The 25,392-nt window shown below is 60.8% G+C and overlaps 2 protein-coding genes across 5 annotated transcripts in view; both read left to right on the forward strand.

The window, feature by feature from the left end:
* Nucleotides 1-10,681, forward strand: part of PTPN7 (protein tyrosine phosphatase non-receptor type 7) — a 37,309-nt gene extending 26,628 nt beyond the window's left edge. For 3 of the 4 annotated variants that reach the window (XM_056110588.1, XM_056110590.1, XM_056110587.1), the window contains exons 3-10: nucleotides 12-195; nucleotides 387-471; nucleotides 2,402-2,478; nucleotides 4,058-4,195; nucleotides 4,838-4,951; nucleotides 6,937-7,094; nucleotides 8,258-8,371; nucleotides 10,532-10,681. In XM_056110588.1, coding sequence (XP_055966563.1) covers nucleotides 12-195; nucleotides 387-471; nucleotides 2,402-2,478; nucleotides 4,058-4,195; nucleotides 4,838-4,951; nucleotides 6,937-7,094; nucleotides 8,258-8,371; nucleotides 10,532-10,631 — 970 coding nt within the window. In that variant the 3' untranslated portion in view covers nucleotides 10,632-10,681. The remainder of the gene's footprint in view (nucleotides 1-11; nucleotides 196-386; nucleotides 472-2,401; nucleotides 2,479-4,057; nucleotides 4,196-4,837; nucleotides 4,952-6,936; nucleotides 7,095-8,257; nucleotides 8,372-10,531) is intronic. The other variant, XM_056110589.1, reaches the window with a different exon arrangement.
* A 2,771-nt stretch (nucleotides 10,682-13,452) lies between these two features.
* ARL8A (ADP ribosylation factor like GTPase 8A) lies at nucleotides 13,453-23,463 on the forward strand. The gene is made up of 7 exons (XM_056110591.1): nucleotides 13,453-13,682; nucleotides 18,037-18,117; nucleotides 18,315-18,388; nucleotides 21,283-21,376; nucleotides 21,714-21,781; nucleotides 22,026-22,096; nucleotides 22,438-23,463. Exons 1-7 carry the CDS (start codon nucleotides 13,560-13,562, stop codon nucleotides 22,485-22,487), a joined length of 561 nt encoding a protein of 186 aa, XP_055966566.1. The 5' UTR covers nucleotides 13,453-13,559; the 3' UTR covers nucleotides 22,488-23,463.
* Nucleotides 23,464-25,392: the final 1,929 nt, after the last annotated feature.

The following is a 25,392-nucleotide window of genomic DNA, read 5'->3' on the forward strand; positions in this document are numbered from 1 at the left end:
CCTGCCTGCAGGCGGGGCTCCAACGTGGCGCTGATGCTAGACGTGCGCTCCCTGGGCGCCGTGGAGCCCATCTGCTCCGTGAACACCCCCCGGGAGGTGAGCCTGCACTTCCTGCGCACTGCGGGGCACCTGCTCAGCCGCTGGGCCCTGCAGCACCAGCTGCCCAGCCCCAGGCAACTGGAGGAAGAGTTCCTGGTAAGCACTCAGGAGCCCCTCGCAGCCCCTCTCCCTCCTGGCTCTGTGGGGGCCGGGCCTCCCCCTCCTCCCTGCACCCCAGGGAGGAACAGCCCCACACCCTGGGCTGCCAGCCATCAGCGAGAAGTGGGCGGGTGGGGAAAAGATGCTGAGAAGAGGTCTGGGGTCTCATCCACATCCCCCCTTGCTAGAAGATCCCCTCGAACTTTATCAACGCTGAAGACCTGGATGTCCCTGGCCACGCCTCCAAGGACCGATACAAGACCATCCTGCCGAGTAAGGGCTCTGGGTGATGGGAGGACCCCGGGGTGCAAAGTAAGATGCACGCCCCCGGCAGGGAGGAGCAGCCTCCTGCCCTGGTGAGGGGGAGGAGAGCCCAACCCAGCAGGCTTTGCAGATGCTCCAAGGCCTTTGCTTGATTTTGAAGGACCCCAAAAGGGGCCAGGGTAGAGCACAGCAGGTAGGGTTGGCCTTGCATGCGGCCGACCCAGGTTTGATCACTGGCATCCCGTGTGGTTCCCCAAGACCCCCTGGAGTAATTCCTAAGAGCCAGGAGTAACCCCTGAGCACTCTCTAATGTGGCCTAAATATGAAAAGAAAAATAAAAACCACGAAGGGGCCAGATAGGGCACTTGCCTTGCATGTGGCTTGCCAGGGTTGGATCCGGGCACCCCAGAGGGTCCCTCAAGCCCACTAGGGGTGATCCTTGAGCACAGAGCCAGGAATAAGTCCTGAGCACCTCTGGGTGTAGCCCGAACATACACCCCCCCCTCACAAAAAAAAAAAAATAGACCCAAGGAAAGACCAGAAGAAGGCTAAGAGGGCTGGGCACTTGCTTTGCATGATGGGGGTCTGGGTTCCACCCCCAACACCACACAGGGTATGCTGACCCCACAACCGATCCGAAGAACCCCATGAAGTTGGTACTAAGTTATTAGTATCCCCATTTTCCAAATAAAGAAACTGAGTCGAGGAGAAGTGGCCCTAGGCCACACAGCTAGCCATACCAACTCTTCCTCTTCTTCCTCCCCCGTGGCTGGCAGTGGAAGGGGTGCTGAGGGGTGGCCCCCAGACACAGGGCTTTGGGAGGCAGCTGCCCAGGCCAGGCCCAGGGCCAGGCTGAAACTGGGGCTACAGCCGAAAGGGGTTCCCCATGTGGGCGTGACTCAGGCATCAGCCCCAGCCCTGTGCCGGCCCAAGAGCCAAGGGCTGCCCCCACCCGGGAGTCTTTCTCGGCCCTTTCCCAGTCTGAATGGAGAATCACAGCAGCCCTGTAGCCCCCACCACGGGGCACACCAAGGGGGCTGGGGGTGGACAGTCCTGTCTCCTGGCCTGCCCCGAGCCCCCAGAGTGAGGAGGGGTTCGTCTGCCTGAGACTCCCCAGACCCTCTGTCTGGAACCAGCCCCTGCTCCTGGCTTGCATTTGATTGGAGGGAGTCGCCCCCTGAGAGGGACAGGCCAGAGACCCAGAGTGGGACGAAGCCCCTTGCCCTGCAGATGACATTGGGCAAGATCATTCATTAGCGTCCCAGACGCACATCAGAGCAATCTTCTGCCACAAGCGCTCCTTTCCTCGTGTGTCTGGCCCCCAACCACGCGCTGACCCATCAGAGTCAGAACAGAGAGGTACCTGATAGGCCTCCCTCCTGAGTGCTTTGGAACAGTGGTGCTGCTGCCCTGGAACCTTCTCTGGCTCCCTACTGTCTACTTAAAAATGATTTCAAGGTCTGGAGCAATAGCACAGCAGGTAGGGCATTTGCCTTGCACGCGGCCGACCCGGGTTCGATTCCCAGCATCCCATATGGTCCCCCGAGCATCGCCAGGAGTAATTCCTGAGTGCAGAGCCAGGAGTAACCCCTGTGCATTGCCGGGTATGACCCAAAAAGAAAATAAGTTCAAGGCTAGGGGTGCGACTCCAGGGGTAAAACACACACCCCACACACCCCTCCCGTGCCAGGCCTGGGTTGATCCCAGTGCCACGTGGTGTGCTGCCAAGGTTCCCAGACACAAAGCATGTCCCCCAGACCCTGAGCCATCCCCTCCAGCCCAGTTACAAGAGATGTTTAAGCCAGTGGGTCTGGGGCCAGGGGCCAGGCCCGTGGTCCTGGGGTAAGCTGAGTTCACTTTTCATTCTGGCCCTGCTGTGGTTGGTACTAAGTGCTCGCTCACCTTTGACCTCTGACCTCAGCAGATTTCTACTTCCTAGATCCTCAGAGCCGTGTCTGCCTTGGCCGGGCACAGAGCCAAGAAGACGGAGACTACATCAACGCGAACTACATCCGAGTGAGTGCTCCGGGTGCCCGGAGCCTGGGTTTCCCGTCTCAGCGGTGTTCCACCGTACGAAGCCCTGGGTTTGCAGCCGGGCACCTAGAACAGGCAAATGAAAAAAACGGACCCTGAGTCTCCTCCACCCAGCCTGCTGGCTCACCACCAGTCTCGGGATGGGCAGGACATCGGCATGGCCAAGCCCAGTCCCTACTTCTGGGGTGCCATCCAGACCCCCACTCTCTCCCTCCGTTTCTCTCTCCCTTTCTCTCTTCCTCTCTCTCTCTCCCTCTCTGTCTCTCTCTTCCTCTCTCTCCCTCCCTCTCTCTTTCTCTCTCCCTCTCTCTCTCCCTGTCTTTCTCCCTCTGTCTCCCCACCCCCAGCCCCAAGCAGCCCCTCCTCTGTGGAGATGTTTATCATCCAGCTATAGGCAGGGGAAGCAGTGTATCTGCACCCCAGAGCCCCACTTCTCCTTCAATACATGTGGGTGCAGCGCCCTCTAGTGGCTCAGAGTGGGTAGAACATGACTAGGAGTTTGGATTTCAGCATCATTGCCTGAAGGAGCAGGAGGCTGAGAGTCCAGAGAGGGAACGATTAGAAAGAGTGTGCTGGGGCCGGAGCAATATTACAGCGGGTAGGGTGTTTGCCTTGCATGCAGCCAGCCAGGGTTCAATCCCCGGCATCCCATATGGTCCTCCAAGAACCGCCAGGAGTAATTCCTGAGTGCAGAGCCAGGAGTAATCCCTGAGCATTGCTGGGTGTGACCAAAAGAGAAAAAAAAAAATGTGTGCTGACCCCGAGACTAAGCACGTCAGCGTGATCTGTGAAAGACGTTCCTTCAGCAAATATGGGAGTTTTCTTAGTTTGTGCAGCTAGAAAGTGGTGGGAGAGGGGAGAAACTTGTGTGCCCCGTCTGCAGACGAGGAACCTGAAGTTGGAGGAGGCGGGAACAGTGGGGGCTCAGCAGGGCGGTAATTTGAATTCAGGTGTCTCTCACTTTAGGTGCCCCCCATGTGGCTGGCACCTGTCTGTGTGTGCACATGTAGCTGACGAGTGTGTACTGTGTCCACGAGTGTGTGCATGTGCATATGTGTGTGCATATGCATGTGTGGCCATCATGTGCATGTATGTGTGTTTGCATGCATGTATGTGCATATATGTGTGGTACATGCATGCATGTGTGTGTGCATGGGTACATGTGTGTATGCAGGTGGGGGTGCGTGTAGGGGTGCGTGTGTACGTTTGTATGTGCATGTGTGTGTGCATGGGTGGATGTGTGTGCATGTTTGCATGTGTGTCTGTGCGTTTGTATGTGCATGGGTGCATATGTGTGCCTGAACGTGTGCATGGGTTCATGTGGGGGGGGGGTGCACGAGGGTCCGTTTGTGCATGGGTGTGGGTGTGGGTGTATGTGCGTGTGTGGGTGGGTGCGTGTGTTTCTGCATGGATGCATGCATGTGTGCTTGGGTGCGTGTATGCGTGTGCATGGGGTGGGGAGGTTGTTCAGGCTTCCTGCCTCGACCCTCTCTTCGCAGTTGCGGAGACTGGGCTTCCCCAGCCTCGGCTCTCCTCCACCTCTTCACGCCCATTTCCCCAGGGCTATGACGGGCAGGAGAAGGTCTACATCGCCACGCAGGGCCCCATGCCCAACACCGTGTCGGACTTCTGGGAGATGGTGTGGCAGGAAGGAGTGTCGCTCATCGTCATGCTCACCCAGCTCCGCGAGGGGAAGGAGGTAGGACGCAGACCCCGAGCCCCGGTGCCCAGACAGGCCCACAGCCCAACACACACACATACTCACACACACATTCACACACACTCACACACACACTCACACATTCACACACACACTCACACACACATTCACACACACTCACACACACACTCACACATTCACACACACACTCACACACATTCATACATGCACACACACACTCACACACTCACACACACACTCACACATTCACACACACACACTCACACATTCACACACACACTCACACACACACTCACACATTCACACACACACTCACCACTCACACACACATTCACACACACACACTCACACACTCACACACACACTCACACATTCACACACACATTCACACACACACACACACACACACACACACACACACATACACGGCACATCACAGGCTCTTGGAAGCCCAACCAGCCTGCATCATTCCCAGCAGCTCCCAAGCTCTGCCCCCTGAGGGCGGCCCACCGCCTGGGAACAGGGAGCTCCTCAGTGCAGGTCCAGACCCCAGGCTCTGACCCTCGGGGTGGGCCATGGGGAGCGGTCCTGCTCATCCTGTGGCCCTGAGCGCAGCTCCAGCCGATAGGCGTCCCCTGACTCCCAGCTCCTCCCTTCTAGAAATGTGTCCACTACTGGCCCACAGAGGAGGAGGCATCGTATGGGCCCTTCCGCATCAGCAGTCGGGCAGTGAAGGAGCACCCCGAGTACACGGTGCGGCAGCTCGCCATGCAGGTACCCGCTGCTCAAAGTGATTCTCTACCAGCTCACAGTCCCGGCATCGGGGAAGCAAGCCCACAAGATGCCACTGTGCCCGCTTTCTCTTTACCTCCCTTCCCCTTCCCTCCCTCCCTCCTTCCTTCCCTCCCTCCCTCTTTCCTTCCTTCCCTCCCTCCCTCCTCTCTCTCTCTCCTACATTCATTTTTTCCTTTTTTCCTTTTCTTTTTCGGTCACACTGGGCTGTGCTCTGGGGTTCCTCCTGGCTCTGTGCTCAGGGCTCACTCCTGGTGGTGCTCAGAGACCCAGAGACCGTATGAGGTGCTGGGGGTCCAACCCAAGTCAGCCATGTCCAAGGCAAGTGCCCCACTTGCTGTACAACCACTCCAGCCCCCCTCCCATCCTATTTGTTGCTTTCTTTCCTGATATCATGATAGCCTTTTCTTTTCCTTCTAAATGTGTTTTGTTTCTGCTTTGGGACCACAGCTGATGATGCTCAGGAGTTATTCCTGACTCTGCACTCGGGAATTATCCTGGTGCACTTGGGGGACCAGATGGGATGCTGGGGATTGAACCCAGGTTGACTGTGTGTAAGGCAAACGCCCAACACCTGTACTATCTCTCTGGCCCCTTTTTTGTTTTTTAATTCTTTTCTTTGAGGGGTGGGGAAGGGAAGGTTCACAGACAGCTGGCTGCTAGATTCACACTCAGTGTATGTGGGGTGCCAGGGATTAGAACTCATGACCACATGCTTGCAAGCTTGCCAGGCGAACAGTCTAGGCCCCTGTGTTAGTCCTCCTGTCCCCCTTTTCACTTTTGAGATGTTTGGGGAATATGTACAGCTTTGACACAGAGTCAGGTGCTCCGGACACCCTTGGCCACTACATACAGACCTCTGGCCATGCTGAGCACATGCCAGGGATCACTCAGCCCAGTAAGGCAGCACCTGGGGAGAGGTACATCCCTCTGGTCTCCTCCTAGGAGATGCTGCTAGGGAGAGGGGTCAGCAGTGCTTCCGCTGTCCTGCTTCTCACCGCCCCATTGCTCCCCCCAGCAGCTTTGGGGACCCCTTGACCCCGTCCTCATCCTTCCCAACTTACCCAAAGAGCCTGGCACAGCTGGGCTCTTTTCCCTTCCATCCCAGGGACCCATGGGCTTGGTCCTGGGGAGGAATTCCGAACCGAAGAATCTGGATGGTGACCCCTGGGGACAGTGGGGTCCCTCGTGGCACTTCTGAGCAGGTCCGTCATTTTCCGGTGGGGGCATTCCTGCCGCCATCCCCACGATTCAGATCCTGATAATCAGACACGGTCTCCCACCTCACACAGCGCTTCTGGGAATCCTGTGAAACCAACAGAGCCCTCCACTCACTCCCCTCCCCCGTGGCCCTCTCAGTGCCCACATAGGGGGGCAGAGGCGGGCGCCCTGGGGTCTCTCAACGCCTCCTTCACCGTCCCTGGGTGAGGACTCCCACCAATGGCCCCTCTGCCCCCTTCTTATTTTATAGGACCACACTGGTCGTACTCGGGGGTGGCAGCCAGCTCAGAACTCGGGGCCACTCCCAGTTGTGCTCAGGAGGCTGAGGGCTGTCAGGGATCGAACCTGGGGCTCCTGCTTGCCAAGCGGATGTCACCCCTTTGACCCCCTCCCGGCTCATCAATCCCCACATTCTAGTCGAAGAAAAGGAGATAAAGGGGCCAGGGAGAGAGCACAGCAGTCGGGGCACTTGCTGCAAGAGTCCGACCAACCTGGGTTCTATCCCCAGAATCCCCGATGGCCCCCCCAAGCCCTGACAGGCGTGACCCCCGAGTGCAGAGCCAGGAGTGAGCTCTGAGCACTGCCGGGTGTGACCCAAAGACCGGAAAAAAAAAAGGAAAGGAGGTTCCGGGGATGGCGCCAAGTCACATGCTCAGAGGTGGTCAGTGGGCACCTGAGGACCAGGACAGCCGGGGTCTGGGGCTCCCCTCCCCCCGCTCCAGTGCTCAGGCCTGTCCTCATCCCAGTACCAGGAGGAGGTCCGGCCTGTGAAGCATGTGCTCTTCTCTGCCTGGCCCGACCACCAGACCCCAGAGTCGGCGGGGCCCCTGCTGCGCCTGGTGGCGGAAGTGGAGGAGGGCGCGGGGACGGCTGGTCCCCCGGGGCCCATCGTGGTCCACTGCAGGTACGGGGCCCCCATGCAGCCGCCCCCGGGAAGGGGATGAGCAGGGAGGGTGCATGCGCAGCTACCACCTTCACAGGAGCCCTGGGCTTCTCCCCATATCCCCGGCCCAGTCCTGAACATGGCGGGCAGGGGGAGGCGGGAGATGCCAGCTGGCCCCGCTGCCAGAAATCTCATGCAGTCTTTCAGCAAACATTTGCTGCCCGCCCACCAGGTCAGGCGTGCGTGCGTGAGCACTGAAGGGGACAGTGTGACTTCAGCCTCTGGCCCAGAGGCAGGTGGATGAGGCAGCCCAGCCCACAGCTAAGCCCCGCTCAGGGTGGCAACAGCAAGGGTGTCCAGGAGCAAAAGCATCGCTGTGTGGGCGGGCGGCTGCAGGGCACCAGGTGCCGTGAGCACCACCAGGAGACACACCTGAGCACGAAGCCAGGAAGAGCCCCTGAGCACTGTGGGGTTGGACTCAACCTCCCCAGCCCGAGAAGCAGACAAGCTATCTTAGCTGGAGCCTGTCAAGGAGTGAGAGCAAGGGAGAGGGGAGCACTGTGGACGGGGCAGCCTGTGCAAATGCCCGGGGACAGGATAGGGAGGGAGCTAAAGATGGACAGGAGCTGGGGGGGGGGGGGGCGGGAGTTAGGGCGCGGGCAGAGGGAGGTGAGTCTGGAAGGCCCAATGTTTAAAGGATACTTTGGCTACAGGGTGACCCTGAAGTGACGCGAGGGACAGGACAAGACCAGGAAAGCAGGAGGGAAGGCACCCGGGCATGGGCAGGGTGCCCTGGGAGTCAGAGCAGAGGAGAGGGAGGGCGCCAGGAGGGAGAGGCGGGGTGCTGTGTAGAGGGGAGCGTCTGCTAGCGGATGCCTAGCATAGCCATGGTTCTGGGGGTGCCTGGGGGCAGTAGGGGGCCCCAGTATCAGCTGCACGTCACAGAGACACCGCTGCCTTCCTGCAGCCCTGAGCCCTCACCCTGAGTCCCACTGCGGACCTTGGAGCGCCCGGCCTGTCCCCGGGCCCTGCTCCCCAGGCCCCCCTGTCATCCACCCACGTGACCTCGGGGGCCCCACATCCCAGGCCCATGACCTGCTCCTCCAGGGCCCGTGTTCCCTAGTCACCTGGCCCCCTGACTCCCACTCTCCCGCATGACCCCGCCTCCCTCCCGGCTTCCCCAGCGCAGGGATCGGTCGGACCGGCTGTTTCATCGCCACCAGAATCGGCTGCCAGCAACTTCAGGCCCGCGGCGAGGTGGACATCCTGGGCATCGTGTGCCAACTGCGACTGGACAGGTGGGTACCTGGGTGTGAGCAGGGCCGACCACATTGGGGGCACCGGTGCCTCTGGGCATCGAAGCTCCTGCCAGCACCCCGACATCAAGCACCCCCGCTGAGCTATTTGCTCTGAAACACACCCGGCCCCGCCCTGACTTCCTGTCTTGCTTCGGGCACGGGGGTGGTGGGGGTCTGTGCATTTTGTGGGGCACCAGAGCCAGCACATTAGTGCCACGGGGGCGTCACCCTCACAGCCTCATGTCTGCCAGGTGGGGGCTCTTTCACCAGCCCTCCCCAGACTCCAGGACCCAGGGCGTTCTGCGGGGTTGGTGAAATCTTCCCCTCCGTGCGCTTCCCTGAGCTGTCCATCTAGAGTTGGTCTCTTCCCAGATTTCCCTTTGCAGGGATGGGTCGAGGGCTAGGGTTTGGCTGGTTCCGGAAACTAGGCATCCGCACACGCCCAGCAGAGTTCAGGACCCGGAGAAGTATGACACAGCGGGTAGGGCACGTGCCTACACGCAGCCGACCTGGGTTCCGGCCCTGGCACCCCATATGGTCCGTGAGCCATGCTAGGAGTGATGCCCGAGCGCTGAGTCAGGAGTAAGCCTGGAGCACCGCCAGGTGTGGCCCCAAAACAAAAAGAGCTCCATGGGTTTGGAGGCAGGGCCCCTGCAGACGGCGGGCACCTCCTGCACCTGTCATGGTACCTCGGAGGGGAAAAGGTGCCTTGCCAGAGAGCAGCCGTCCAAGCGAGTCAACTTGTGTCAACACGCTCTTGGCCCACGAGATGCCCACGACAATAAATGGGAAAATTTAACTATTTTGGGTTTGGGGGCCACACCTGACGGTGCTCAGAGGACCATCCAGTGCTGAGGGTTCCTTCATGTGAAGCATGTGCCTGGTTCTTTCTTTGGGAGGGGGGGCAGGGGACGTGCCTGCTGATACTCAGGAGTAACTCCTGATTCTGCATTCAGGCATCACTCCTGGCAGTGGTCTGGGGGACCATGGGGAATGTCAGGGATTGAACCCAGGTCAGCCATGCTATGGGCAAGGGAAGTACCCTATCCACTGTACTATCTCTCCAAGCCCTGGAAATTTTTGATTAAGCCTGGCATATTTAATATGCCAAATATTGAATACCCGTGAATTCAAGACCCGTGACATGTTCAATATGCCAAACACAGTAACAAGTCTCACAGTGTTACTGGGCCTGCTCGAGCAAATCGATGAACAACGGGAGGACAGTGACAGTGACAATTTTTTTTTTAATTTTTGTGTCACACCCAGCAATGCACAGGGGTTACTCCTGGCTCATGCACTCAGGAATTACTCCTGGCGGTGCTCGGGGGACCATACGGGACGCTGGGAATCGAACCCAGGTTGACCGCATGCAAGGCAAACGCCCTACCTGCTGTACTATTGCTCCCGCCCCGACAATTTATTTTTGGTATGGGGACTACACCTGGTGTTACTCAGTGGACCATCCTGTACTAAGGATGGAGTCTGGGCTCCCTCATGCTAAGCATGCATTCCTGCCACTTTGCAAAAGTTTTGTTTCGTGGAGAGCAGTGCTCAGGGCTTACTCCTGGCTCTGCAGGGATCGCTCCGGGTGGGGCATGGGGAACCACACATGGGTTGCCAGGGATGGAACCCAGGTCAGCTGTTTGCAAGGCAAGTGCCCTCCCCACCACTGTACTATAGCTTCAGTCTCTACCTCTCTTGAGCAATCGCCCTGGCCCTCAATTTATTGTCTTTACTTTAAAGATTATTGGAAAATGAATTGACCAACCCTTGCCCCCCGACCTTCCACCCCTCCCCCCCCCCACACACACACAAGCCCTGAGCCCAGAATAGCCCCTGAGCACCTCTGGGTGTGGGTCCCGGAACCAAACAAAGACAAAAAAAAAATTATTGGAGAAAGGAAACACTGGGATTCAGGGATATTCCAGGCCTGGCCTGAGAACTCAGGAGCTGGGTCCTACCTGGACCTGATGGGCCCCCAAGTGACATTTCCACCCCCCCCCCCAGTACAGTCAGGCTTTGGGCTCAGCCCTGCATTAGGGGCAGATGTGGGGAAGGGCTCGGGGTAGTCAGGAGGAGGAGGAAGCGCCAAGGATGAATCCCAGGAAAATCAAAGGTCGAGCAAAGATGCACATGATCCGTGCGCTTCTCCCGCAGGGGCGGCATGATCCAGACGCTGGAGCAGTACCAGTTCCTGCACCACACCTTGGCCTTGTACGCGGCCCAGCTGCCAGCGACGCAAGAGCCCAGGCCCTGACCCTGCCCTGCCCAGCAGAGCCCAGGCACCAATGTGCCCCTCGCCCCGTATCTGGGCAAGCAAGATGGGTGTGGGGAGTGGGCCTGGTGATGTCGGGAGCCCCTGCAGGGACACAGGGAGTGCGTGCCCCCCCCAGGTGCTCCCTCAGGGGTCTGCTGTGTCTGCAAGGACCAGGGTCAGAGTCCAGGTCACACTGGTCTTTCTGCTGCTTCCGGTGACTCCAAATGGACACAGGGGGCAGCGTTGTGGGGCTGAGCTAAGACAGATGAGAAAACCTGGCATCCAGGCCTTCCCAAAACTGCCCCACGAGCTCCCCTCTCCTCCTCTGGGACTCGGGGCCCAGGCATTCAGGCAGTGCTGCCAGGACTCGGGGTCGCCAAGTAGTCAGCCAGCTCTGGGGGTGGCAAGATGGTATTGCCCTAAGCTGCCTCTCCGGGCTTCACCTGAGCACGGGCCCCAAGCCAGGGGCCCTGGAAGGCCGCCCTTGACCGGCTCGAGTTCTCAGCACCTGCCTTGAAGCTCGCTGCTTCTTCCCACCCTCACCTCTGTGTGCCGAATACTCGCCCCCAAATAACGAGGCCCCAGAGCATCTCCCGAGTGCCCTGGGATCCAGCTATGGGCTGACCAGGCCCAGAAGCTGAATCTCTGGGAAAGGGGAAAGGTGGTGGTGGTGGGGGGGGGTGCTCAGAAGCCCAAGAGAGCTGTCTGCTACTCCTCGGCTGCCACTGCCCCCACGAGCCTGCACCCCGCCCACTACCCATCAGGCCTGCACCCTCCTGGCCTGCAGCTGTGACCTCAATAGACGCCCTGGGAAGAGGATCAGGGTTTGTATTCCAACGCCCCCCACCCCCCTAGCTCCACTCACCAGCCCCGCCAGCCACACCTGTACAATCCGCCCAGCTCTTGGACCCAAGCACTCCTTGCGGTGTGGGGTTCAGGCTGACCCCCTCACAGCCTACCCCAGACAACTCACAGCCTCTATCCGGCTCGGCCTCAGCACCAGTTGTATCCTCACACCTCAGCATCCGGATCTTCAAGCCAAGGCGGCTGCCTAGCGAGTGAGGGCGGCCCGTGGGTCGGGGTACCCCAGGCCCATGCCTCATGGTGGTCCTCCCTCACGACCGCGCGTCTCTGCAGACTGACTCTGAGTTTTGGCCCTTCTACTTGGCCTGACTGGGCATCCTCCATCCTGATGACTGGACCCTGGGACCTGGAACCTGCGCCCCGCCATGCCCCCACGAGAGGCATCCCCATGGGTGCCCATGAGGCTGGACCCTCAGGAACTTCCATGCTGCCCATCCTGCAGCCCGAGCCAGGCTCGGTAGCCCAGGAGAACAGTTCAGCTCTGTGACAGGTCAGAGGGGAAATAAAGCACCTGTGGATGATGGATCCAGTCCTTGGCTGGTTTCTTTTCAGGCTTCTGGGGCCTGTATTTGGTGTGGAGTAAGAACACACAGCAGGAAGGATGTGGGTCTACACTCCTGGAACTGCCAGAGACCCCGAGAACAGCTGGCAAGAGGGCAAAAAGGCAGACACAGGGGCCAGAGAGGCAGAAGCCGGAAAGACACCACCCAGGGCTCCCCAGCATTGTCAAGAACCCTGCAGGGAGTCCCAAAGTACAAAGCCGAGCCAGTTTTTTTAACTCCAATTTTTGGGGTTTTTTTTGGGGGGGGGAGTCACACCTGGCATTGCACAGGGTTACTCCTGGCTCATGCACTCAGGAATCACTCCTGGTGGTGCTCAGGGGACCATATGCGATGCTGGGAATGGAACCCGGGCGGCGTGCAAAGCAAACGCCCTACCCGCTGTGCTATCGCTCCAGCGACTGCAACTTTTGGATTATTGGGGTTAATGTGTGGGGGGGGGGGGGGGGGGGGAGATGGGGCAGGTCCATACTGGTTGCCAAGGTATGTGACTGTCTGCAGGTATCTGTGGAACCAAACACTGACCACCCCAGCACTGGGGGCATCCTGAGGCAGGTCCTGCACACCTGGGCTCGCTCCTCCTGGAATCCTGGACTTGATCCACTCAAACTCGCCAGTTCGCCCTCTTTTCCAGAGCCTCTCCGCTGGGGTCCACCACAGGCAGGTGCCTATCAGGCAGGTGCACCTGTCAGGCAGGGTGCCTATCTGGGCAGCTGCTCCCCTGCACCCCTGCAGACAGACCCCCATCCCCACTCCTCGCTCCCCCAGCACGCGACTCCCGTAGATTTCCGTAGATTCCGGTCAAAACTCCTAAGGAGGAGAGAGAAAGAGACTTAGACACGCAGGGCCGGCCTCCCAGTCGCCAGCACCCCAGGAGCGGAACGCGCTCTGCGGGGGACCCCCCACCCCCACCCCTTCCCCAGAAGCTCAGAAGCTGGGAACAAAAAGCCTCCATTTGCTTCTCTGACAACGACAACTCGACAACTCGGAGGGGCCCCTGCGCCTGGGGCAACCCCCACCTCCCATCTCCGGCTGGGGTGCCTGTGGGGACCCTCCAGGCCCACCGGCCGGGTCCCCACCGGGCGCGCGACGGCCGCAGCCCGCGCGCCCGGCGCGCGCGGCGGGGCGGGGCGAGGCGGGGCGGGGCGGGGCGCGGGCGCGCGGGGAGGCGGGCGGGCGCGCGCGGCGGGGCGCGGGCACGGGCGGCAGGGCGCGCGCGCGGCGGGGTCGCGCGGAGAGGCGGCGCGCGGCGGGGCGGGCGCGGGCGCGCGCGCGGGGCGGAGGCGCCCAGGCCACACCCATCGCGCGCGGGTCCGGGGGCAGCGAGCGAGTCGTCGGCCGCCGCCGCTCCAGCCCGGGCGCCCCGAGAGCAGCGGCAGCGGCAGCGGCAGCGGCGGCGGCGCGAGCGGCGCGAGCGGCGCGAGGGGCGGCGCGGGCCGCGGCGCGAGGCAGCAGCGGGCGGGGGGCGGCCGGGCCGGGCGCGGCCGGCGCAGCGACCGTCATCATGATCGCTTTGTTCAACAAGCTGCTGGACTGGTTCAAGGCCCTGTTCTGGAAGGAGGAGATGGAGCTCACGCTGGTCGGGCTGCAGTACTCGGGCAAGACCACCTTCGTCAACGTGATCGCGGTACGCGGGGGCCGGCGGGCCGCGGGGGTCGGGCCGGCCCCGCCCGCGCCGCCGCGCCCTGTCCAGCCGGGGTGGCCGCCAGGCGGGGCCGGGCACGGCCGGCGCGGGGGGCGGGGAGGCGCGGCCCGGGCGCTCGGGGCCTAGCACGGCCCGCGGGGGGCCGGGGGGCGGCGCGGCGCGGCGCGGCGTGGGGGCGGGGGGCGCCCGGTGCCCCGGCGCCCGCGCGCGGGGAGGGGGCCTCGCGAGGCCGGCCGGGGGGCCACCCGCAGCATCGGGCGCCCTCCGGCCCCGCACGAGGGGGCATGACGGGGCGAAAGTGCCCGGGGGCCCGGGGCCCGGCGCCGGCGGCGAGGGGAGGGGGCCCGGCCGGCGCGGCCCGGCCCTCGCGGAGGGTCTGACCCCTCCTGGAGGCGGGGGGTGTCGGGGACGGCCGCGGGGAAGTAGCCCCCGGGGACAGCGCGCTGCTGGGCGGAGGCCTCAGTCTGCGGCCCAGACCTCGTCCTGGACTCGGGTGACAGATCGCGGGGAGGGGGTCCCGAGTCTCGGGGGCCCAGAAGTTGCTAGAGGAGGGGCTGGCCCCGGAGGATGAGTTGGAGGGGCGCTGACCCCCCGCCGGGGGCCGCGCGGGCAGGCGGCGGGGAGAGGCGGGGAGCCTTCCGGCGGGGAAGGGGTTAAACAGCGCTCCCAAAAAAGAGGAAGATGAGCGCGGGGTGCGGGAGCTGAGGCTGCATAATGGCCGCGGCCTCCCCGCCCGGCCTGGCCAGCCGCGCTGGGCAGGGGCAGCAGCCTGGGCCCAGCTCCCGGCCAGCTTTCGGCCCCTATGAGTTGGCCGGAGTCTGCTCCAGACCCGGCCCCGGCTTGCAGGAGATGCCCCCCGAGGCTCTCGCCCCCCCCCCCCAGCCCCAGGGCCTGGGCATCGCAGCAGGGAGCTCTGCCCGCCCCAGGTGTGCCAGAGGACCAGCAACCCAGGCTGGCCGCGATTCTGGCCACCAGCTTCCTTTCCCAGGCCACTGTCAGATAACCCTGCGGCTTCCTCCGCCCGCCCGGCCTCCTGGGCTTGGCCTGGTTGCCCTTCCGGCAGGGGCCACAGGCCGTTCCTTTCTCAGCTGACTGCGCCGTGGACTCCCCAATCAGAGACACCCCCCCCCCACACACACACACACACTGCTTAGACCTGGCCCGTGCACGCGGGCTCCAGGGCAAGGACACCGTGCCTGGCCAGCATCCTGGCAGCTCGGCCTCCAGGCATTGGGGTCTGGGTTGACAGCGGGTGGCCAAGAGAGCTGCCTGCCACTGCCCCGGGCTCAGCGAGGGTATCTCCTCAGGGAGTCCTGGATGAGGACCCCAAGGCCCAGGTGGGGGGTGGGGTGCTAGACCAGCAGCATCTCTGGGGGGACGGAGCCCCGTGGACAGGCCGGACACAACTCGAGCTTCAGATCTCCTTGCCAGGGCTGAGAAGGGCTGTGGTGCACAAGGAAACCCCCCCATATGCCTCAGGTTCCCCTTTTTTTTTTTTAACTTTAAATTGACCATCTCAACTGGCAGAGCCTAAAAGTGCTGAATTTCCCTTCCTTGTGGGATGTGGAGGAGGCCTCGGGCTTCCAGAAGGAAAAGAAGAGGGGGGATCTCGACCAGGATCTAGACTATCTCCATGCCCCCTGCCTGTTGGTTTCCCACCGGACCCCCAGCTCGCCACCTGCCTCCCAACTGCTTTGCTCCCTGCTCCCGGGCCGGGCCTGGCGCAGAGGATTTAGTTCCATGCGTGGTGCCCGGCAGGCCTCATGCCCTGGGATGCTGTAGCACCCAGCCTGCACTTCTCAGACCCATCACTGCTTCCAACAGCTCTCTGGCCAGGAGGCTGGGGCGAAAAGCCGTAGACTGGCCTGTGGGGGAGCAGCCAGGGGGCAGCCCCTGGACGGCCCGTGGAAGAGTCAGTCTTGGGGCAGCCGGGTTGGACTTGGAAATAAGGGCCGGAGATTCTAGGGGCCCAGTAGACCTTGTGAACGGTGCTGGCCGGCAGGAGGAAGAGGTGTGTGGAGGGCTGCATCCGAGACAGGAAACTGCCCAACAGGCAGCCGGAGCTGGCTGACCAGATAGGGAGGCTTTGGCGGGGAAACCAAGTCACAATCTGCTTCCCGCTTTGCCCCCGTTAACGGCTGAGCTGGGCGTACTGGTGCTGGGGTGCTGGCTCCCCACGATCGTACTAGCACCTCCTCTGCCAGGCTCGCAGCGGACCCCGTGCCTCTGGTTGCCAGACCCCGGGCTGGTTCATCTGGGAAGCTGGAGGGAACCCAGAGACCCAGAGAGGTTCGTGTGCCCTCACCCCACTCTCTGCCAGCGTCTGGCAGCAGGACTGTGGAGCCCCCTCAGGTTGCACCTTCTAAACTAGCCCTCATGGCATAGGTCACAGTAGGTGCCCTCACCAGCATCCAGGGGGCTTCCTCCTATTCTGGAGATATAGGACAGGGCTGAGGCATTTCTCTTGCCCACAGCTGATCCCTGGCCCCATATTCGGCCCCTGGAACACTGCCAGGAGTGATCCCTGAGCACTGTCAAGTGTAACACCCCCCAAGCGCGCGCACACACACACACACACACGAAAGAACAGGGAAGAAGCCGCCCCCCTCCCCATCTTCAGACCGTCCCTTGCCTCCGTGATTTCTGACTTGCGGGGGCTCTTGCATCCTCTGACTTGAAACCAGAGCCTTTTCCTCAGAGAAGTAACACACAGCGGGCATTCACACCCAGACTGCGCGTGGTTTCTGGGGGACTCCGGCTAGCTTGGGCCTCCCTGCCTTGCCCTGGCATGGCCACAGCGGCTCTCACGGCAGCCCAGGGTCCTGGCAGCTGGGGGTGGGGGCAGTCTCCGCAGATGCTGAGCACCGAGTCGGTGCCTTCAGAGGGGACCTCAGCAGCCCTGTTCAACACCAGCCGTCAGCCCCCCTGCCCCCGCTGTTTATGTGACAAAATGACTCCAGTCACCTGTCACAGGGTGCAGCTGTCCCGTCGGGCTCTGGGGTGAGGAGGGCCCCGCTCCTTAGCCTGCTCCGGGGCTAAGAGTGTCGCGCAGGGGACATGGCGCTGACCTTGGAGGGAATTCCGTCTGACCTCATTGGAGGCCTGTGGCAAGTGGAGAACAACCAGAGACCTTGGGAGACATCACTTCGGGGGGAGGGATGGAAATTATGGGCAGGTGATGTGGGCTGTGGGAGAGGAAGTTACACGGCCTCCTGGTTCTTCAGGCGTGCCCCCTCCCATGCCTTCTGCTGGGGGACCCGCCATCCAGTCTGGTCAGAGGGCAGGGTCTGCGTGCCCCCGGGGAGGTCATGTGCACACACATATGCAGTCACACTCTCTCTGACACATGAACACCATCACACCCTCACTGACACACATACATTCACACACAACCACATTTACACAGAAACACTGACACACGGTCACAATCACACACTCACTGACACACATATACAGTCACACATGCACATTCACATACACATGACACAGTCCTAGTCACACGTTCACACACATGTACATAGCCATACATACATACACATGACACAGTCACACAACTCTCACAGACACACATACACATAGTGACACTGGTACACACTCTCACTGACAGACACATGTAATCACACACTCACTGACACACATACACACAATCACATTGGCACACAGTCTCACTGACACACTCACTGACACACATACTATAATTGACACACACACTCACTGACACACAGACACAATCATACACACATACACACTCACAGTCACACACATACACATCCACACACACATACTGACATACACACTTACTGACAGATACACACATGCACACCATCACACTCAAGCACACATGTACACACATAATCGCGCACATATACACACAATTACATACACTCAGTCACAGCATTCTCGCTGACATATACACACACAATTATATATACTGTCACACACTCACATGTGCACAATCACACATTAGCATACATCCACTCACATTTACTACACGTAGACACAGTTACACACACATTCTCATGCTCGCATTCACATACTCACGCACGCATGTTCACACATGGGTTGGTCCCAGGGTGTTGGCTGCCCTGTCCCCTCCCCCACGGCTGACCCTTGCTCCGCGTGCTGGGAGACCCCTAGATCAGCAGCAGGAACGGGGCTTCTGGTCCAAGAGGAGCCGCTCCATGACTGGGGACCCCGGAGAGGGCACGCCTGGCTGGTCCCTTCCAGGAGGGCCCCATCCCGTGGAGGTGCCACTGCCCCCCGGTGGCCAGCTGGGGGTCTGCACGCCCAGGGGGTGCTGTCCGGGCCCCTTCCCAGTGCCCACTTCTCCCTCTAGTCTGGCCAGTTCAACGAGGACATGATCCCCACCGTGGGCTTCAACATGCGCAAGATCACCAAAGGGAACGTCACCATCAAGGTGTGCGGGGCTGGGAGCCGGGGGCAGGCGAAGAGGGGCTCTGGGCGCCCGCGGAGGCCACATCACGGGCGGGGGCGGGGGGCAGCGAAGAGGGGCTCTGGGCACCCTCCCGGGCCACATCCCCACGGGCGGGGCGGGGGCAGCGGGGAGTGGCTCTGGGCACCCTCCCCGGCCACAGCTCGGCTCTTCCTGCGCAGCTCTGGGACATCGGGGGCCAGCCTCGTTTCCGCAGCATGTGGGAGCGCTACTGCCGGGGCGTGAGCGCCATCGTGTAAGTGTGGGGTCCGGGGGTGGGTAGGGGGCGGCGCCTGGTGCGGTCTTGCCTGGTTCCCCACTCTCCCGGCCGCAGGGACCCCACGGTGCAGCACCCACTCTCCCCAAACCACCCCTCCCAGAAGTGCCCGCGATCGCCCCACCTCCAGCAGCACCACCCCGAACTGGGCGTGATTTAAGCGGTGCCTTCTCTGGCTCACTCTTTGGCTGGGGCAGAGGGCTTTGATCTCAAGGCTCCTGCAGTCAGAGTACGTACCCCCGGTCATGGAGCCATCCCACCCCCCCCTTTTGCTGGCTTTTCTTTATTTCGGGGGTGGGGGCTGGGCTGGAGCCCACCTGGCAGTGCTCAGAGGCTCACTCCCGACTCTGCACAAGAATCACTCCTGGTGGTGCCAGGAAGTGAACCCGGCCGCCACACGCAAGGTGAGCACCATCCTGCCACCTTCCTGCTGTCCCATCCCTCCAGCCTTGCCTTCACTGACTTTGGGGATTTATGTGTGTGTGTGTGTGTGTGTGTGTGTGTGTGTGTGTGTGTTTTGGGAAGAGGGGAGGGACAGAGGCACACCCCCTAGAACTCAGGTTTATTTCTGGCTTTGTGCTCAGGGATCACTCCTGGCAGGGCTCAGGGGACCATATGGGATGCTGGGGTCAAACCCGGGTTGGCTCTGTGCTAGCCAAGCACCCTACCCACTGTGCTATCTCTTAGGCCCCTTGGTTTTGTTGTTGTTGTTGTTGTTATTTTGTTGGGCTGGAGCGATAGGACAGTGCGTAGGGCAATTGCCTTGCACACCGCCGACTTGGGTTCGATTCCTCCACCCCTCTTGGAGAGCCCGGCAAGCTACCGAGAGTATCTTGCCCGCACGGCAAAGCCTGGCAAGCTACCCATGACGTATTCGATATGCCAAACACAGTAACAAGGTTCACAATTTGTTGTGAGACGTTACTGGTGCCCGCTCGAGCAAATTGATGAACAACAGGAGGACAGTGCTACAGTTGTTTTGTTGACCACACGTGATGGTGCTCAGGGGCTCTTTCTGGCTCTGTGCTCAGGGGCTCCGACGTGCTCCTGGGGATCTAAACCTGGGCTGGCTACATGAAAGGCCAACATAGCGCCATGCTGTCTTCCTGGTTTCTTCCTCTTTCCTGACATTTGAGATGAACAGTAGTCACCATCCTCCCGTTGTTCATCGATTTGCTCGAGCGGGCCCAGTAACGTCTCCATTGTGACAATTGTTACTGTGTTTGGCATATCGAATACGTCACGGGGAGCTTGCCAGGCTCTGCCGTGCAGGCGAGATACTCTCGGTAGCTTGCCGGGCTCTCCGAGAGGGGCGGAGGAATCGAACTCGGGTCGGCCATGTTGGCCGCTTGTAAGGCAAATGCCCTATAGCTGTGCTATCGCTCCAGCCCTCCCGACATTTAAACAATAATTTTATCCTGGGGCCAGAGCGATAGTACCATGGATAGGATGTTTGCACGGCGCGCAGCCAACTCGGGTGCGATCCCGGCATCCCAGGTGGTCCCCCAAGCACTCCCAGGAGCGGTTGCTGAGTGCCGAGCCAGGAGTAACCCCTGAGCATCGCCGAGTGTGGCGATAAAACAAAATAAAATAATAATGATTTTATCTGACAAATATTTGCCCAACAGGTTAGTTATTTTTTGTTTTGATCCTTATGGATTTCTTGGAACTGTGTGTATTTGGGGGCCACACCCAGCAGGGCTCAGGTGGTGGTCTGCACGGCCGGGGAGGGCACTATCCTGGTAGTGCTCATCCCTGTCTCTCCAGCCTTATCCTGATATTTTTGCGGCAGGGTCGACATACTCAGATGTGCTTGGGGGTACCATGTCTAGCCGCTATACCATCTCTCTGACTTCTATCCTGATTTTTAAAATTTTATTATTATTATTATTATTATTATTATTATTATTATTATTTTTGCTTTTTGGGTCACACCTGGCGATGCACAGGGATTGCTCCTGGCTCTGCAATCCCTCAGGAGTTACTCCTGGCGGTGCTCAGGGGACCCTATGGGATGCTGGGAATTCAACCTGGGTCAGCCACATGCAAGGCAAACGCCCTACCCACTGTGCTATCTCTCCATCTCTCCAGCCCCTCCTGATTTTTTTTAATCATATTTTAAAACGTATAGGCACCCTGATCTGCAGTTCTGTTGATGGTCAGGTTTTGTGCGTGCAACCTTCCAGTTCCATGCCTGCTTCTGTCCGTCGTCCTCCCAGCGTTCACCTGCCCTCGTCCCGAGCTGTGCTGAGCTCAGCTCTGTCGATGAGTCTCACTTTGGAGAGTTACCGTTGCCTTCAGCCACTTGTTATTCCCCTCCACAGTTCTCGATAGCCCGCATACGGGAGGTTGTCCTGTGTCTCTCCTGGCCTGGCTAACTTCCCTCAGCATGATTCCCACCAGATCCATCCACGTAGCAGCATGAAATCTCAGGACTTCAACTTCCCTCACGGCCCGGCAGTATTCCTCCGTTTAGCCTATGCCCAGAGTTTTCTTGTCTGGGCATCTGTTCTTGGGACTTTTGTTCTTTTCCAGATTTTGGCTGTCCTGATTATGTGACAGTGACCTTGCTGCAGGGAATCTTCTTTCACTCAACTGTACCTTGTCCTGAAGCCACCAATGCCACTTCGGGGCTGGGGGCGGGGACACTGGTCAGACAGGGACTTTGCCGCTTTACCTCCCAAGAGGGGCTTTGGGAGACGGGGGTCCCTGAGCACTGCCCCGGACAGTCCCTGAGCACCTGCTCTGAGCTGGGCCCAGGCCGGCCCTAGACCCAGAGGGACAGAGCCCGTCCAGGCGGCCCCTCTTCCCCCCCACCCCTTCCTTCCTCCAGCCTCAGGGTCAGCCTGCTTGTGCCCACCCGCCTTCCCCAGGTACATGGTGGACGCTGCCGACCAGGAGAAGATCGAAGCTTCCAAGAACGAGCTGCACAACCTGCTGGACAAGCCACAGCTGCAGGGCATTCCGGTCAGTACTCCGGGCTGGAGCGATAGCATAGCGGGTAGGGCCGACACAGCCGACCCGAGTTCGTCCGCTTGTCTGGGAGAGCCCGGCAAGCTACCGAGAATATCTCTCCCGCGTGGCAAAGCCTGGCAAGCTCCCCGTGACGTATTCGAGATGCCTAACACAGTAACAGGTCTCACAGTGTTACTGGGCCCGCTCGAGCAAATCGATGAACAAGGGTGTGACAGTGACAGTGACCCCGGGCCAGGAGGGCTCCCGGGACAGGCCAGGCAGAAGCGGGTGCTGCGGAGTGCTGGCCCCAGCTGCCCTCCAGAGAGTCGTTGTCGCCCTTTCTCCGTAGGTCTTAGTCCTGGGGAACAAGCGGGATCTCCCAGGAGCACTGGATGAGAAGGAGCTGATTGAGAAGATGTGAGTCTGGCCACTCCCGGTACTTCCTCCCCCCCACCCCCCACCCCCCCCCAGGCGACGCCCGCGCACTCGGTCTGTTGCTGTTCTCAGGACGCGCCACATGGGGGCAGCAGAGCCCACCTTTGCCGGAGCCTCGCCCCGCCCTCCCCCTTCCGTCCCCCCCCCCCAGCAGACGGGACACCCCCACGCAGGGCAGAGCCCGCTCCCACAGCGCCTCCTCTGTCCCCCCCCCCCCCGCCCCCAGGAACCTGTCTGCCATCCAGGACCGGGAAATCTGCTGCTACTCCATCTCCTGCAAAGAAAAGGACAACATTGGTACGTGGGGAAGGGCCGTTGCTGGCCCTCCGGGAAGTGGCCCCCAGGCGGCCAGAGGGACCCTTCAGGGGTCTTTAGTGCGTGGCCCGCGGGAGGGTCTTGTCCGGGCCTGGCTGGGCTTCTGGGGTTGTCCCTGACGCCCAGGTTCGGCGGTGGGCCCGACCCCCCTGCTCCCCGCCGGGAACCGAGCTGGGGTCCTGGGGTCCCCCTGCAGGGTCCAGGGGCTGCTTGGAGTTTTGGAGCCGGGCCTCTGCGGGGTGGTGATGTGGGCCCTTGGGGGAGGCCGTGGGGGCCGGGCCGTCCCCCCTAACCGCGGTCCCCGCCTCTCGGCCCCCGCCCAGACATCACCCTACAGTGGCTTATTCAACACTCAAAGTCCCGGAGAAGCTGAGAGCGCAGCCGCCCTCCTCGGACCAGGGGCCACGGTGGTCATCCACACCTGAAGGCCGAGCTCCCGCCCCCCCCCCGCCCCGCCCCCTCCCCAGCCCGCCCCCGCGCCCCCGGTGGGGGAAGGGGCCTCGGGGGGCTCCTGTTCTGCTGAGGCTGAAGCTCCTGTTTTTATTGTAAAATAAGCGGCTCCCGTTCTGGCCCCCTGGCCTCTCCCCCCCCCCAGGCCCCCTCCCCGCGCCCCCAGCCCTGCCCTTTTCTCCTCCCCTTCCCTCTTCAATACTTCTGTTAGTGTCCTGTGTGTACAGTATATATATGTATATATATTTTAATTTTTTAATTTAAGCAAAGACTAAAATCAACCATTTTGATGCTGCAGGGGCCAGTTAGGATCTGGGCAGGGGTGGTCGGGAGTGACAGGCAGAGAAGCAGTGGCGGAGGCTGTTGTGGAGGGAGGGGTGCGGGCAGGTACCAGCCGGGCACTGGTGGCACCCAGCTCGCACCGGGCCACCCCACTGTCCAGCCTGGCTTGTCTCTGCAGCATGTAAATGTCCCGGGTGGTTGGGACCCTCTGAGGTGCCCCCCCCCAACACACACACACACACACACACCTCAGGCGGGCCACCAGGACAGCCGGGGCCCAGCGCCCACTGGGTGGGGTGGAAGCCAGCGCCCAGCCCTGCAGCCCCCCTGCCTGCTCCCAGCTCCTCCCACCCCTCCAGGGGCCCCCGGGCCTGGCCCACCCCGTTTTCTGTTCTCATTCTGCAGAGTGGCACCGGAGAGCACTCAGCACGGGGTGGTTCTTTGAGTTTCGTTTGTTTGTTTGTTGGTTTGTTTAATTTAATGATTTGTAAAGTGACGTTCCTCTTCCTTTTTTTACACGTTTCGGCCCATACGTAACCTCTGTTTGGAGAACGATTCTTGTAACTGTACATTTTTTTGCCTCCTAACGAGAATAAACGACTGATTTTGTGTTGGGGGCTGTATGGTGGCCATGATGTTTCTGGAGGCGGCCGGAATGACGGGCAGACGCCCCCGCCCACGCGCGGGGCACAATGGCACCTCACAGGCCGGCTTCTGCGCCGCCTCTTCTCCCACGGTCGCGGGCCCAGCTTTGGACTCACCGGGGCTTGGGCAGGCGTGGCCGGTGGAAGGACTGACCCCATGTGGATTGGGGCCGGCCTGTTTCCTTCGCCGCTTCCAGGGGCCCAAGAGTGCTGGTTTGGGGCCCCGGGCTGCCCTCCTGCTGTCCTGCTAGGGTTTCCCGAGAGGGGCCGAGCCTCCCCCAGCCCCACTCCAGCTTCCAGAGCCCCGCCCCCCACACACACACACAAACATCACACGCCGCGTATACCACACACACTACACATGTACATACACCACGCACACCACACAAACATACATACCACACACCACATATACCACACACATGCCACAAGCCACACACACAACACGCACACACACCACATCCCATCCCGGCTGCAGCCTCTGAGATCTGAGGCCCTGCTGGGCCTGTTCCCTTTCCGTCCATCTTGACCCAGTTTCTCAGGAGCCCCGCTCCGCCCTCCCCGCTTCTCCTTGCAAAGTGGAGCAGAGCACGCCGTCCACTCTCCCCTGCCTCAGCAGTGGGGACCCTCCCTGCTGGGAGTGGGGTGCCGGGGCCTGGCAGCCCCTTACCTTTGTCAGACGTCAGAGAAACCCCGTGGGGGCGGGGTGGGGAGGGGGGAGTCCTCACCAGCAGAGTGTGGAGCCGGGCTTGAGCCAGTGAGCACCAATAGGGTGTTGCGGCTCCTCAGGAAAAGGAGCTTCCCTCAAGGCCGGGAGATGGCTCAGAGGCTGGAGTGCGAGCAGGAGCCGGCTCCCATTCCTGCACCACCCAGAACGGCCCAGAACCCCTTTGTCGCCACCAGCAAAACAAGCCCTGGCGTTTGGGGAGCAGGGCAGTGAGGTTTCTGGGCTAATCCCCCTGCCTCCAGCATGCAGAGCTCTTGGTCCTGTGCTGAGCACTGTCCAGTGGGTGACTTTTTAAACTGAACAAGAGCGGATACCAAAAGCAAGCTGTATGCTGCCCATAAAAGGGACTGAAGGCAGCCTGCAGCTGTGCACAAGGGACTGAAGGCAGCCTGCAGCTGTGCACAAGGGACTGAAGGCAGCCTGCAGCTGTGCACGCAGGTCCTGGATGCACCCTGCAGCTCTACACAAGGAACTGAATGCAGCCGGCAGCTGTACACGCAGGTACTGGATGCACCCTGCAGCTGTGCACACAGTAGGTACCAAGTGCAGCCTGAAGAAGCTGGTAAAATGGGGACAGAGCAAGATGGGTAGGACATTTGTCTTCCGTGCAAATGATCCAGGTTTGATCGCCAGCACACCATATGGTCCCCTGAGCCTGCCAGGAGTAACCCCTGATTGCAGACTCAGGAGTAATTCCTGTGCATCATTGAGTGTTGCCCCCCGCCAAATGAAAAAAAATTTTTTTTTAAAAAGGGACTTGGGTAATGGTTCATCAGACAGAGGTGTAAGTCCCTGTGTCTGACTGTAAGCTCCAGCCCCTTCACTGGTCCAAGCCTGGGTGAAAAGCGGGACACCCAAGTTTGCTGTGAGATCTGGGCCCTGGGCCCAGTGGGAGGCAAGGGCCTGGGCCTCTTGTCTCAGTGCGGGGAGGGCCCTTCCCATTTCGGAGGCGATGCTGTGCTGAGGCGGGGCTAGGAGGTTCCTGCCCGGGAAGGATCAGCTGAGGCTCCTCTCAGTGCCAAGTGAGTGCGTCAACCCCCTCCACCAGCAGGGCTGGTCTGCTCAGTCCAAATGTCAGCACCCCTCTTGTGTCCCAGCCCCACACCAGCCCACTAGCCCCTGCTCCCCAGAGACCCCTAAGCAACAACAACCCATTGTCCCCGGCTGCTGCCCTC

The sequence above is a fragment of the Sorex fumeus genome, unplaced genomic scaffold (genome assembly GCF_029834395.1).
Source record: "Sorex fumeus unplaced genomic scaffold, SorFum_2.1 ptg000010l, whole genome shotgun sequence".
Lineage (NCBI taxonomy): Eukaryota > Metazoa > Chordata > Mammalia > Eulipotyphla > Soricidae > Sorex > Sorex fumeus.